The 16,812-nt window shown below is 24.6% G+C and overlaps 2 protein-coding genes across 5 annotated transcripts; one reads left to right on the top strand and one right to left on the bottom strand.

Annotated features, from left to right (window-relative positions):
- Positions 1-1,973: 1,973 nt before the first annotated feature.
- On the top strand, positions 1,974-9,594 carry LOC105359175 (uncharacterized). 4 transcript variants are annotated; one of them, XM_011495682.1, is made up of 5 exons: positions 1,974-2,405; positions 3,513-3,828; positions 4,992-5,090; positions 8,313-8,672; positions 9,471-9,594. In XM_011495682.1, the coding sequence occupies exons 2-5, from the start codon at positions 3,640-3,642 to the stop codon at positions 9,555-9,557; spliced, it is 735 nt and encodes a 244-aa protein (XP_011493984.1). In that variant the 5' UTR covers positions 1,974-2,405; positions 3,513-3,639; the 3' UTR covers positions 9,558-9,594. The 4 variants fall into 4 exon arrangements, with proteins under 4 accessions (XP_011493984.1, XP_011493983.1, XP_011493982.1 ...); XM_011495681.1 differs by having other exon boundaries at positions 3,504-3,828; XM_011495680.1 differs by having other exon boundaries at positions 3,450-3,828.
- A 3,483-nt stretch (positions 9,595-13,077) lies between these two features.
- Tsp5D (Tetraspanin 5D) lies at positions 13,078-16,812 on the bottom strand. The gene is made up of 3 exons (XM_011495679.1): positions 16,625-16,812; positions 15,070-15,258; positions 13,078-13,581 (listed from the first exon to the last, which is right to left on the bottom strand). Exons 1-3 carry the CDS (start codon positions 16,802-16,804, stop codon positions 13,246-13,248), a joined length of 705 nt encoding a protein of 234 aa, XP_011493981.1. The 5' UTR covers positions 16,805-16,812; the 3' UTR covers positions 13,078-13,245.

Genomic DNA, 16,812 nt, shown 5'->3' with positions numbered 1-16,812 from the left:
ATCTTTGATAATTCCAAAAGTATTATTGTATGGCAATTATTCATCCAATTAGCGATCGATTTTATATTTGCTTGTACAAAAATCACATGCCTAATTAAATCAACTTAAATTATTTATTAAGTAGATATAAAAGCCGACAGATGAAATATATTATTATGAATTTAAAAGTAATTAATTTTATTATTTATCGATAATATTAATTGATCGAGGTATCCGTATCCTTCAGAAAAGTGAGTAAAAATTCGAGTTTAAAAAAAAAAAAATATTCAGTACATTCTCAATATTGAATACTTCACGTTTCATAAAAATGCCTTTATATTTAAAAAAAAATTATATAATACGCTTTATTAAATTCAATGCAGCTCTAAGATTGGGAAAGCATGACAGTTTTATTTCTAAATTCTTTCATGTACCTTCGATTTTTAACTGAATATAAGTTCACATACACACATTGTATTTCTACATTCATATATTTATATATTTATATAAAATAGTATTATATAAAAATCATCCATACATCATATAATATTCTATACAGCATGCTTGTAGCTCAAGTGTACATTAAAAATAATAATACAAAGTAAAAAGGATATATTAATTTGTATAATGTATATACGATATATTTGTGTTACGTGCTTATGCGCGCGCGCGCGTGCTCGAGCGCGCAATATTATGTTTAAAACTACAAAATTAATTTAATTCTAATTATAAGACATAGAAAATTGCATTCGTCTATAATTCGAGTTATTTATTCCACTTATAATTTTTAAATTATGCTAATATAAATTTTATTATTTAATGACATTTTATGGGAATATATAAATATATTTATTCTATTTTTTTTTTATGTTTAATTTAATTTTCTTATTTTAATTCATGATAATTTTTAATATCTTGATCCCTTTTAGATACTACATAAAACAATTTGAGATGTAAATTAATGATAATTTTTTATTTTATCCATACGTATAATTAATTATAAGGACGAACAAATTTTCTCATTCTTATTTTTATTCTGGTTAAAATAAGATTACCAAAGCATATATTATTATTACCTGTATTTTTATTGAATTAGTTATAAATTATTCATGAAATTACTATTAAAGATACACACAGAAATAATAATATTTATTTATATAATTTTATTTTACTTTTCAGAATTTAAATATTAAAATATATATTTCTATTATAGTCTGAAGACTATCTTTAATATGTACATAGGATAACTAAATATAAGATATGAAACACATTTTTGTAACGATATAAAGTTTAATCTATAAAGAGTCCCAGTTTTACTGCATGAAATGATCATAATTAAATTGATTTTGTACCGGTTAAGAATGATTTGAAAAATTAGTTATTAAATATAATGAGAATATTCGAATTCCTAATTTATATATTTATTTAATAAATTAACGAGTAATTTTAATTAACAAATTTTAAATATCTGATCGAAATAATTAATTAAATGATAAGTTAATGTATCGAATTACGTTTTGTATTCATGAAAAGTATTGACAACTATACTACATGGATTAAAATGATATACATATAAATAAATCTTCAGTCGATAATGTAGATCTTGTAAATCCTATACATTTATCGATTCATACAAAATAGTATAGAATTCTTAATAAATTAGGTACAGTAGTTAGAGATAAAAACAAATATTTAACTATCGTAGAACCTTCAATCTAGTTTAATTATAATGTTTATAGAATAGAGTAGCGAAATCGTCGTCAGAAACATTCCAGAAAATTTCGCAAACATATCCACAGGTAGGTATTTAAGGATCGAGGACAACGTCATTGCCGACCTCAACAGATAATCATCGTTTTAATAATTATATTTAACTTGAACTACGATAAGAGGCAAGAAGAGAACTAAAAAATGGTAGTGAATGAGAGTAAGAGAGAGAAAGAGAGAGAGAGAGAGAGAGAGAGAGAGAGAGATATGTAAAATATATGGTAAACTATGTAGGATGATCCATGGCAAAGTTGCGCGCCAGTTTTAAAGAGCAAGAGCACGCAGATTCGAAAGAAAGAGAAAGCGATCGAGGTAAGCATGTCGCAAGACTTATAAAGAAAAACTAAGGCGAGAGTCGAGCTGGAGCTCACACAGTAATCAGTTGGCAGCCGGTGTCGAATATATTGGCAGTCTACACGCCACGTGTGTCAACACGCACTGACGCTTTCATCTTTCATTTGCTCCTACAGTCTTATACTCCTATGGTTTGCGATTAAAAGTGAAATATCGACCAAAGGTCGCACAAGTGACAAGGCATCGACATTATTTCGTATGCGTGTAAACTTTTTCCGTATCGCCACCATTGAATGCAAGCAGTGGCACATTATCAATTGTAAGCGTCTACTTAAGGAATCAAGCAAGACATTCAACCTCTGCGAGTAAGTTTTAACGCGCACGTTATATATATATATATATATATATATATATATATATACATCTACATACCAGTAAAGAAACTGGTTCTCTCTTTTATTAAGCATGATTGATTATTTCAGTTTGAATTTCATTTTTCTTAAAGCTCCTTCAAATACCTTTCAGTTACATATACGATAAATTAATTATAATATAATAATGATAATTTGTATAAGCAGTTAATTTTCCTGAAGTAGATGAATTTAAGGGTGTAAATCTTTAATCTTATTTATATGAGACGATGTTCAATTTTCTGAATTATTTTTTTCAAAAATAAAATAACTAAAACTAAGACGAATGAAAAATTGTAGACATAATTCATGATTCTATTAATATTACACTTTAGTTTTTTATATTAAAAGTATAGATATTTTATATTACAAATATACTAATTTAGATTATTTTTATAATAATTTTCTTAATTAATAGTATTGTAAAATTCATTTATAATAGAATTGTATGTTTATATTTGGTTATTTATAATGTTTTAAATATGTCACGCACTTCATTAATATTGCATTCCAAAGAAATCTACATTTTACTAAAGTAACCTGAATAATTGAAGGATAGCAAGTAATGACAGGATAAACCACTGGTCATTATTATTATCCCATTCAATACATTAATGATCAAACAGGTCTCATGAATTTCTAACTTATGAAAAATATTACTTTATTACTAGTTGTAAAGTTTTTCAATACGAATTTGTACGAAATTCAAAGCCATTGTTTTTACATTTTTTAATCAAAATTTGATTCTCTATATCAGTAAAATAATTTCGATAAATGTGTATTTTTTAGCTTTCTTAATAATTAAATACACGTTGCAAATATTATTATCAATTATTTTCAATCAGAAATTGTCGTTAAAAATAAATTTCATTAATACAAATATCCTACTTAATAATAATAACTGCAAATTTATTTTTCTATGATATATCGTAATTATTGTCCTGTAAAAAGGTAGAATTGAAAAACTCATACTATTATTGACCGCATCTTTATTTGTAGAAACCAGTAAAGAATACTGTTCTATTGAGAGAATTCTTACTGAAATTTCGAAAGTCTTCACAGGATATTTTGCTGCAATAATTTAACATCCAAGGTTCTTTCTTTATATAATTTGTAATATTCAACATACGGAGCCTTATCAATTTTCCAACTGCATTGTAAATTTCATCATATTCAACAAGTTTGTAAAATGAAGCCAAGATTCACAGTAGCTCTACTTATGTCTGTAACAATATTAGTTACGGTAACCATAGAAGGAAGACCGTCGGTAAATCAAGAACCAATCAAATTCAGTTTAGATATCAAGAAGGATGATGAGGAAAAAATAACTGAGAAACCTAGAAACTTTGAACTTAATGCAAAAATTCAAGATGGAATGGAAATTTTTTCTGATTTATATATATATATATATATACATACATAATATAAGAATCATAATATTGTTATGGCTATTGAAAAATATAAATTATTTAATAAATTTGGAAATTTTATATTTTAAAATACAATTTATCGAATTTGCTTGATATGTTTCATTTGAAAACGTTACCTTAAATTAATTATTCATTAATTATTAATTAAAATCTTAAATATTAACATAATCATATAATGACAAATTAATAATGTACTATTGTTCCTATTATACACACACACACACACACACACACACACACACACACATATATATATATATATATATATATATATATATATATATATATATATATATATACATATATTAGAATGTACTTAAATAAAATATTATAAAATCAAATTTATAGGATTTTAAACATTTTCATTAGTATATTTTACATGATGTTGTATTAACATCTTCATCGTAACGATTTATTAAAAGATGTGTATACAGCATCTTATTTTAACTCATAAATATACCTTCTTTTAATGACTGTTTTATTTCAATCAAATGTTATGTAGCCGATGATGTATTATGGTATGTTAAGAGTTACGTCATTAGTATGTAAATTTTTATTCTGATTCTCACTTACGCTGGGAAAAACCTTTTGATTTAACTTCCTAAGTCGACGCCACTTTATAAAATTTAATTAGGTATTCAATTTAATTTTAAACTTAAGATCGAAATAAACTATACTTCAATATTTTTCCTGGTTTTGAGAAACATAAATTGTTTAAACATAATTAATAAACAAGATATAAATATTTATGTTAAAAACGAAAAAATGAATGCGGATATATATTAGAAAGTATACAATTAACATTGAATTAATATAATTATATATATATATATATATATATACACGCAACCGATTGCTGAATTTGATGTATAAAAATGCTTAACTAGTATAATTTAAAGAATGCTATTCGTTTATGTATAAAATAAAAATCATGACACATAGAGGATAAGATAAATGTAGAAAATTAAACCGTTGAACTTTAGCAAAATAGAAATGACCAATTAATTGGCCTTCGAGCGCTCGAGTGAAACGTGAGAATTTCGATTCAAGTTTGTAATTTAGCTGGGAGGGGGGCAATGAAAATATCCAAATTTTGTTTGGCGTGTTGTAGGAGTGGTTAAGCCGGATGGCAGATACACTAAGATTTGGCCGAGGGCGACTAGTCAATTCGGTTGCAATTGCCCGAAACGCCGTAGCTGAGCGATTTGAGGTAATTCAAAAGTGTGTTTATACACGCACGGGAAAATCGGTATATGTCATTTGTAATTTTTGTGTCGTTACTTACTATTCCTCACTTTGAATAAAGGACTGAGCAGCAGCTTTAAGGATCATTGTGTAGTTAATAATACTTCTCGATAATGCTCTTCGATAGCTTATTATAAAACAAAAATATTTGAATCCTTTTAATAAATTTTTACTTTGATAAATTGTGAAAAAAATAATAATTTTAAAGTAAAAACGATATTTTTAAATACAATTAATATACATCTGTAAGAATTTTAACTTTTCATTTTTTGAACTTTATAAATACGACAATCTGAAAATTCCAATTAAAAGTCTGCAAATAATAAAATTTCAATGTTCGTATATTTCTTAACAGAATAATAAAAATTTAAAAAAATTATTTATTCAATAATTTTTTTGTTTGTTTTATTTTAATAAAATTTTCTAACTTATTAACGAATGAATTTTTAATAATACAGTCCTACTTATTCTTAAAAGTAAACATCTAATTCTCATTATCTATTAAATGTTGTGTTTTTGTATACATGTATATATGTACCAAATTTTCAAGCGCAGCCATCAAGCTTAAAATTCCAGTGTCATAATCGTAAATCATTTTTCTTTTTTTAAAACTGACGAGCATATGCGCAGAATAAACTATGAATAAATAGTTAAAATAAACTGGTATGTTGTGAAGTGGCAACAATGAAAGTATATTTATTACTCGTTAATGCTGTATGCATAACAAACCACTGACACTTTCGCCTTTACGAAATGATGCATAACCAAATATTATGCGTGAAAATATTCGAAATCTTCGATCTTAATTAACTATCGCACGTAATATAATTATATATAAATTGGTGTTTTTTTTTTGGAAAAAATGATATAAAATATAATTCAGGCATTAAAAATACTTGGAAATTTGAAGGGATAAATTTTTAATTATGAGCTTTTAATTAAATTTATTTTAAAAATTTATTTTTGCAATAAATACTCTCTTAAATAAGATGTTGATTATATTATATTATTATTAATCAATTACATTTATCTAATTTGTTCATACAGATTCATTCATTTAACGGAACTATACGTTTTATTACTAAATTCTAACGATATTCTCATATTATCATGTTCTACATTCGATATAACTAAAATGTTTTATTCTTAATAAAATAACAACAAAATACAAAAAATATTTAATTTTATGTAAAAATTTAAACAATATTGCTGAAAACTTATTATCCAACTACTTGTATATTAATATCATAATATCAGTTAATAATATAAGTTGATAATAGTTGTCAAACAAATTTTATTACTCATCTTTCATTACAATATATTGTGAAATACTAAAAAATTCACTTTCTTCATTTTGTAAATGAGAAACTTTTTGTCGTTTTGATTTGCGATCTGCATTAATGATTATTTCTTTTAAGTAATTTTATAGTCAAATGTATAAAATTATAAATTAAAAGTTTTTTTCTTTTATTATTTGTATCATGAATACAAAAATAATTATTACATTTCTATTAATGAAAACATTCCTCACACAATCTTAAAAGTGAAATCAATGAAATGTTACATGAAAGTCATCAATAATACTTCTTACGTAATTAACAAAAATTAATCATCATATAATAAATAATCTATAAGTACTGAAATATACTATCTATAACTTTTTTTTTTTTTAAGTAAATTCTGCACGTAATTATATATTTTAGAAAATTACAAAACATAATGTTTATATAGGAATTTATAATGTTGTAACTAACCATTTTGTAAAATCATACTACTATATAAGTATCTGATTTAATGCAATACTTTATTAATTAAAGTTCAAATAATTTTCATTTTATATGTGAAAAATTAATTATTAACAGTAATTGCTTGATACTTTATGTATTATTTTTATTGTTGTCTTTACCAAGTTGTAATTAATAACATCTGATTTTATGGCACCTTAGCAAAATTGATGTTTGCGTGTTTCATCTACTCCTCATATATTATACAAATAAAAGTTTAGAATATCAAAGTGCTTCCGCTAAATTTTAATAAAAAAATGTTTTATTTTATCCTTCAATTTTTTTAGATATAATAATACATTTTTAATTTTTACTCGATAGACATCATAAACAATTGTAAATATAATCCAATATATACAAATGAAATATTTTATACAACATATAGCACTAAAAAAATTGAACATCTTATGAAGTGGATATAGAAAAGGATTTGTAAGAATAATTATATATTATAAGGTATGGTAGTATATTATTAAAACTAATTAAGTCTTTTTCTTATATTCGAATGAAATATTTTATTAAATTTATTAATTGAACAATTTAATAGTGAATCTATTTATATACATATATTATAAAAATTTAATATTTGAAATTCCATGAATAAAATTTTTAATAAAAGATTGCAATAAATTATCCATAATATATTTTCAATTAGAATTTAAAGAAATATAAATCCAAAACATTTCAATTTTACATAAATTTTTCCTAATCATAAATCCAATTAGAACAAGCATTAAAAAATCTTGGAATATTTTTATTGCAATTGACATAATATAAAATTATATGGGTTGGAATAGAATATATATATATATATATATATATATATATATATATATATATATATATGTATATGGATGGAAATGCTACATTTAAAATAATATAATTACATTCTGCTAATAAAATTATTTTACTGATTTATGAAATCACATTATTCTAAATTATTTTGTAACGATAACTTCAAATAAGATAAATTAATTTTAAAGAATTGTATGATTAATAAATTATAATTTTTTTTTTTTAATTACAAGCATCCGTATATCATTAATTGAAATTTTTAAAAAAATGAAAAGAAAATGAAGTAATCGCTCAAATGTTTATGTTACGTAATGTGAAAAATTCTCGGAAAGAAACAAATTTAATTTTGAAATAAAACATACGAATTTGAAGCTTGTGACTAATACTTGAGCAAAACAGATTACTTTTCCGATATAAATATTTTCTTTGGATCTTCTCTTTCCTTCCAACTAAAATAAAAATTTCTAATATTCTGTAAATATTAATTTAATCGCATTTCATGTATATACGAACATTAAATTTGTGTATTCCTAAAACTTTTAACTCTTGTGAACCAATTATCAAAATATATTGCCATTGCAAAATATAATATATGCCTGCCCTTACAGGAGATTATGAGCGAAACACGAAACAACGTCGCAGGAGCAATAGGCGCTGCCAACGACATCATTGTCAAAGGGCGCAGCACCTTGCAGTCCTACGAAAAATCTCCGTTTGCCAATTTTCTACCTCCAAAAACTCGCGAAACTACCCGACTTGAAAGTGAGAAAGACCAGGCGTTCTTTGAAAGAAAGAGAGAAAATCCGATTAGTTTGTTCTTGCAATCTATCTTAAAACCTCAACCGATTGTCGATTCCATTAAAGAAGAAGACAAATATGGGAATAATGGAGATAAATTCGTAGTCGTTGGTCGTGCCTTTGTAAATGGCGTCGAGGGTATCAGCAATTTCGTTAATTATGTAGCCGATGTGAGTACTTCATATGTGACTAAGGACAAATAATATTTATTTTTCTTATTTTTTCCAATATTAAACGAAAAAGAATCTTTACCGTAGCTGAGTAAAATAAATGATATTTTTTGGGAACGTGTATATGACATATCTATCGTAGTATTTTAAACATTACTATTTATCATTGCACTTTTATTTATACAGTATATATGTCGAATTATATGACATGATAGCTTTAATATAATTATATTAAAAATTTTGAAATCTTACATAATTTAATAATTAATAATCAACTGCAATTTTACCAAAGCTCACAAATAATATACATTATTTTAGAAATTAAATTATTATAAAATAATATTATGTTGTACATTAAATAAATTTAATTACATCAATTTGCATTAAAATAATAAAAAAAATCTTTTACCATTTAATAATGTATAATCATAAAAATTAGATATCTTTTATTTTATTTTCTTATACTTATTATTATTACGTTGTATCAAATAACAAATTGTAAGAACTATAAATAAAATTATTAATATATTTTCCAAAATTTAAAATATAATAAATTTTTAATTTATAAAATTTATGGTTTAATAGTAATGTAAGTATTTAAAATTGTATATTATATGATATAGCTTTGATCATTTGTAATTAGAATATTTATTCTAATCTATGCAAAAAATCAGTAAATTGATATGAAATCTTATTATTTTTATCTTATTTGTAATATAAACTTAATATTTGTTTGTAAATCTGTTAATGATAAGAAATGCTAAGATTTAATAATCTTCATAAATACTTTGTCTTCAGTTACCAGTAAATGCTGCAAAAAAAACGTCACGAGGAATTACTGAAGCTCTGAATCAAATTGGATCACGCCTAATTGGTCTACAATAAAAATTTCAATTATAAAATTAATTTTAATATTTTACAAAATTTAGGAAAAATAAAATATGTAAATATAGTACATAAGTTAACTAACCTTGTTGAATCAATTATGTAAAAAGTATATTTATAAAAGTTCTTTACACAGCTTTAACAAGAATTCGCAGGTTTTTTTTCCAACATATAGCCTTATACATGTGTAATAAAAACATTTTCATATCGGTTAGTAATAAATATTTCACATTTTGTGCTCTACAGTTAACAAGCGTATTATGAATAATGTAAATAAAATTTTACTCTTACTGCCGTATTGAAATGAATAACACCTCTAAAGACGCTTATTTTTAAATACGGGCATATCAAATTTATAAAAATCAACATTCTCTAGCAGTACGTATTTCACATATACTTAAAATATTTGTAATAATCTGATTTTGTAATGAATAATATATATATGTAAAGTACGTAAAAGTTTCATTATAATTGACAAATTAGAAATTGTTGATATTTATAAAATATATCTCAATTTGTATACATTAAAACTTAAATACAGACATTTAACCAACGGCAGAGTGTATCAATTTTTTTATACCCAACTGTTAAAGCGAAACGCAATTGACATACCTTAGTAAATAATAAAACTATTTTCTAAAAACTAAATACATCGGTCGATCGAAATCATAATTAAGGATACTATCCTGTTGTTCTAATTATGATATTTTAATAATTTCATTATCATAACTTTGACTATACGAACATATTAATATATTTATCGATTATTTTAATAATGTTAACACTTGGTTAAAACATAAGATGAAATTGAAAAGAAATAACTTAATTACAATATTTAAATACAATTTGATATATAACCAAAGATTATTTTTCATAAATATTACAATCAAAATTATGTAACTTAATATCATAAATTATTGTCAAAAGTTTTTAAAATCTTATAGGTGAAAATAGTTTTATTTTACAAATTACATTATAACAATTGACTTATTATATAGGCGAGTATCCTTAAATATAAATACACGTAGACACTTATATAATATTTTATTTAAAAAAAATATAATTATTGCATTGAATTAACAATATTCACATTTTGGTGTTGAAACATGTATATATTTTTAAACTATTCGATTTAACGTTACTATATACTTTTACTATTATCTGTTAATAATTAACAAATTTTAAATATATATAATTTTTTTAAATATTATAAAAATTACAAAATATAATCATCTATTTGTTATTATTTTTATTAAAATTTACTGTATATAAACTTTGTAATTCTTTAGGTGAAAATTAATATTTTACAAAGAAAATTATGTACAAATTATGAATAATTAAACAAAAATCAATTCTATTTATTTGTGAATATTAAACTTAAAATACAAATATTTATATACAGTAAAAATTAATTGATACAAAAATGGTATAACGTCCAAATTAGTTCCACATTATATAGTTTTTATGGATTGTCTTAGAAAAATTTATTCTAAATTTCACCTTGAAAATTTGACATTATCATAATAAATTCATGGCACAATACATATATTATGATCAGAATATAATATTAAGAAATATGAATTTTCAACAATATTACTCTTACATGGTGATTAATATGTAAAATATTTAAAATTCCTGCTCATAACGTATAAAAAAGGAATTGAAGCTTCTTGAAAAGTATTATATAAATATATTAATATATTAATACATTTTGACGGATTAAAAAATCTGATATTGTTTAATTATTTATTGAGTTAAATTAAACATATATGCCTTTACATTTGCTAAAATCTTTTTAAAAGATTTGTTTGTAGAATTTACATAATTTTAAGGCATTCGGAGCTACATGATATATTGTTTTGATTTAATCTAGTTATATTGGTTTTACAGGAAAATGTAAATCACGTACAATGAAAATAATATTTTTACACTAATGTATGTGCAATTAATTCAAATAGAAAATGTCATATAAATCAAAGTAATTTGAAAATTTATTGATAAAATAACTGTACACTCACAATTTTATTTCACATATTTGGAGCAGAAGATTATAAATAAATAATTGATATTTAAAGCAAATTTCAGATATTGATGTAAATATGTAAAAATATACATATACTGAAAGAGAGATACGTTATAAAACTATCTTGCAATTAATTAATTTTTCAAAAATCTTGAAAGATAATTTTTGCTTAGTGTTGCATATAGAAACTGTAATGTTTGTGTCATAGAACTTATATCAATAATTTTAGAAAATTAAGTTGAACCAATACATACCCAATACGTCATCTGTTATACTGTGTTCAAAATATTCACACACGTATGCCTACGCTCACGCATAAACGTACGGGTTTATAGCGTAATTTATATGTATACTATGCGAAAAATCGTCGTAACGAAGAATTAGGAGAATATTAAACTTATGTGCTTTGTGGTACCTGATCTGTATTTATATCACAATGGATATGTCTACAGTTCACGTACGTGTACGTGTTGAATAATCAATTTCACGCAAGTATATTTGTCAATTGACTTTTACTTACTCAGTCATTATCATATCACACGTTTCTATACATAAAATCATTAAAGCACTCTACTCTACTCATTCTGTTTTTCACTTCGCTCTTTTCTTTTTTGTACATTTTACAAACTTTACCACATACATCCTCAAATTGTAATTAATTTATCGTTAAATAATAATAATATAATTATATAAAATATATATAATATATGTCTTCAAATTTTTATGCTTTAAAGTATTTTTTTTTATTTAAAGATTTTAAGAACGAAAGTTTGACTTTAAATTAAATAATAGAACAACATCATATTGAATTAAGATTATGGTAAAATTCTTTAAAAACGTGAATCTATGAAAAATCTTTAATAAGCATTTCCAATAACTATTCTTATGATAATAAATTAATTTTAAGAATGAATCACTGTTTTAATAAAAACTTTGTTAAAAACTCCGTCAATTACATTCGAACAATTTTTTCAATAATTTATAACCAAAATTATAATTTATTATAATTCTATATGAAATTATTATGATATATACAAACGTGATACAAGATTTTAAGAGTTACCAATCAAACAGATTCTCTGTATACGAAAGATACAAAAAATAATGGTATGATAAAACTATAATTTTATTGTGAACTATTTTGCAAAAAAAAAAAAAAAATGAAAAAAAGAAAACAAGGCATTAATGAATAGAAATATTGACGATATAAAATGTGCTACCGTAGTGAGAGATAACCTTCAACGATCTGCGCTTGCGAGTATAGAAATCCTCATTCATTAACTAACAAAAGTAAAATTGTTCTACAAGTGAAAACGAAAAATATGAAAATCAGGTAAAAAGATGGCATATACATATATATATATATATATATATATGCTTATCTTGTATCCAAGGACAATCCATTATCGGAAAATGTTAATTAAAAGTCGTGGCGTGGCAGTAGCTATCTTCGTTATCGTCGTCAGCATTGTCGTTGTCGTCGTTGTCATCGTTGTCGTTGTCATCATCGTTATGATACACGTCAATCATTCGTCAAAATTTTAGTAACTATTCTTCAACCAAAAGCGGCCGAGTGCGACGTCCCCTCGTTTGCTGTTCCTATCGATGAGCTGCGAAATGCGACAATTAATACATTATACCGCGTTCTCATCAGTCGGACCTGGTTTAGGTCGTCGTGGTATCGTAACTTTTGTAGGTGTGCGTGGATCGCTTGTGTCTGACCGTGCAGAATAATATCATGCTGGCGATGAGGCCGAACAGCTGGAGGAAGCCGATAACGAGACCCACGGTGCCAACGAAATGCAGCCGCTGGACCAGCCACATCTGGATGGCGTACGCGCAGCCATCCTTGTACCAATTCTGCTGGAAGTCCTCGTTCTCGTACTGCTTGCCGCAATATCGTTCGCGATTGCGACAGCATGAGTCCGGCACGCGCTCTTCATTTGGCCAAGCTTTAATGTTGTACCAGTCGTAGTATTTATCGACCCCACAGCACTGGAACTGCAATAGATCGGTTGTTGTATTAATGTACTTTAGCTTATTGACTGGACTTTGTTAAATGCTGTTTTACTTTTAAACATGTTTTGAATTTGTCGCTTAAGAAATAAGTATAAATGTATGAAATAGAGATGTGAAAGTATTGTTCGACGAAATTAACAAGAAAATTAATGAAACCTAAACCAATGATTTTCGGAGGAGTATAGTAATATTATTCTGAAATTTCATTAGGATTCACTGTACTTTCCATTCCAAAAGCTTTATAAATATATTTAGTTATTTAAAATTTTTTAAATTAACATCTTACACATTTATAACTGATATTCTATTGTTTTTTATAATTGATATTAAAATTTCAGTCATTTATATAAAAAAATTAGATATTTCATATTATTATTATTATTAATTATCATTATGTCAAAAATACTTATATCTATTGTTTATATTCATGAATTAACTATTACATATGCATGTAGATTATTTTGAACATTGAATCAAAGGTATATTTTACATTTAGAAAACAGGAATATGTCGTAGAAATTAGATTGTGATTGCGTTAGATTATAATAAATCCATTGAAAATAATTTTATGAAATGTATAATTATCTTCGTTAAGAATTTTAGATCTAAATAATTATATATATAGAAATAAGTAGTACTCGACATTACCGACGAAGTTATGTTTTATCATGTGGATAAATTCATTTTAAGAAAAAAATCAATTTCAAAAACCTTCTAATATTCACAAAAATTTTATGAAAATCAGAACATACTAAGTGAAAAGGAAAAATGTATCTTACGTCACTTGTTAAGATTACCTCTAAATCGGATTGTTAATTTCATATTAACCAACATTGTTAAATTATATATAGTTGTAAATCAGCTATTAAAAAAAAATTTTTTAAATTAATTAATATATTTATAATTTTGCTTGTTTACAAGTTGTTCTCTTATTTTCTACCGTTAAGAGTGAATAAAGTGTACAAGTGACGGAGCGATAAAATTTTCGACCGAATGCAAAGGATCCGTACAATATACGTGATTGTACTTTTAATGCACACTGTTTGCTACAATACTATGACATCAGGATCCCGTTTCAATCAAATTTTTTTCGTTATTGGAGTCATCGAACAATAGCATGTCAATACATGCGATTCTCCAATACAAGTAAAAGCAACATCGATAAAAATGTTTTTTCCTATTTTTGCTTCAAGATGTTTGCAAAATTTATATCCTAAGTAGACAGATCCAATGAGAAAATATAAATGAAAAGATTCAGTTAAAAATCATTAATTTAAAGAAGAAAAAAATGACGAGTAAATATAATGACGAAATTGTATCTAATTATGCTGTATAATTAAAATTTAGTTATATGTTAGTTATATGTAATTATGTACTATAATATTCAGTATACACATATTTTCATTGATATTAACAATAGAACTTTGTCACTTCTACGTATATAATTGTCATACATTTAATTAAACTTACATTAGTTTGTATATAATCCCAAAAATTGGAGAAAGTTCCACTTTCGTGCATATTTTCGTCAGTATAGTGCTCCGTAATTCCATAAAGTAATTGTGACTTCATGTTTGTTCCAACTTGATCTTTGAAAACAAATGCTAATGTGCCGAGCATAAATTCAGCCAAAAAGACGAGTATGACCAAACTGAAATACTACACAGAAAAGATTAATATATATCAATATTTTTAACTAAATCCTCTATAAAAGGATGTAATTTTTTATGTAATTAACTTAAAATTTATTTCAAAATGAAAAAAAAATGCGTATATCAAATTCATAATTTATCATATTCTTTAATTAATTTTTTAATTACTATTTTACGTCATATTATAATTATTATTACATACTAGGGTTTCTTTCCTATTAATAAAGCAATAAATAATATAATAAACTGTATTTAAAGTGCATTATATTATTCTTGAGTTTTTTTTATTTTATAAGCATTTTTTTACCAATAAAACATGTACGCAGAATTTCTCAAATATATATACATGGAACCTACTACTTTGGTGTGTTCTTTAACCTTTTTACTAATACTTTAATAATTGAAAATTTAAGTTTCTAACAACTTTTAATTTTAATATGTAGTAAAGAAGCTATAACAATATTAATCTTTCATCAATTCATTATTTAAGTAGTTGAATATATCTCCTATTATAATGCTGTGTAATTGTTTATAAAAAAAAAATTTATTTGTATACAAGCAATTATTTTACTTCTATTAGAATTTCTATATTCTGCATAAAATAAATAATTATTATATTATTCCGCTTTTTATATATTACAAATATTATATAATGTATGAAATTATAAATATTTTATTCGAAATTGATAAAGTATTTATTAATTATGCTTTTTTTTTAATTCTTTTTTATTTTTTTTTTTTTTTTAATTAATAAATGGAATAATTATATTAGTTTACTTATTAATAATATATATTTGAACAAATTTTATAAACTACAGAGTATGTATACTTACTATGTTGTATTTAAAATTTCTTATTGATATATATTGTTAAATGTAATTAATTATCTAGAAGTATCTTCAATACTATATGTATAAATGTTATTTTAAAAGTCTTCACAAATCATCAAACGTTTGCATTAAAGATAGCCGAAACTTTAGAAGTTTGTGAGATTTTATACTCGCTTAAAATATAATAATTTCTCTTGCAAAATAAAGTATGATAACTGTACTTCTTCAAGTGTAAGTAAATTGAAAAAAGTCGTGTATTATCTGATTTTAAGTATTGAAAAAAAAATTGACATAAGTGAAAATATATGTATTATCGTAAATGGTTTGGTCTCAAAACTATTTCCTTCGTGTCGACATAAAACGAATGCTGGAAAGTTTATTATGCAATTATCGTACTTATCCAAGTATACAAATGGGTACACCTCGACCTTGATTCGAAAGGAAACCCTTTATTAAAAAATATAAGTGCCTGCTCTCCCATCCCCTGAAGTATTGGCAATTACTCCGATATAAACAATAGCGTCGCTAAAGTACGTAACTGACCGTAATCAGTAAGCATCGCGACTGGAACCAAGCGCCGCAGCATCCGAAAAAGGCCACGACGAAGGTGACGCATCCGGTTGCGAGCACCACCACATCCGACGATGCGTAACTGTGTTGCGGAACCAGCGTCCCATAGTCGTAGGAGTAATTAAATCGCATCCAGAGACCAGCTCCCAGCATTCCGCAGG

Source organism: Ceratosolen solmsi, unplaced genomic scaffold (assembly GCF_000503995.2).
Source record: "Ceratosolen solmsi marchali unplaced genomic scaffold, CerSol_1.0 scaffold11, whole genome shotgun sequence".
NCBI lineage: Eukaryota > Metazoa > Arthropoda > Insecta > Hymenoptera > Agaonidae > Ceratosolen > Ceratosolen solmsi.
This window is presented reverse-complemented; position numbering and strand designations above follow the sequence as displayed.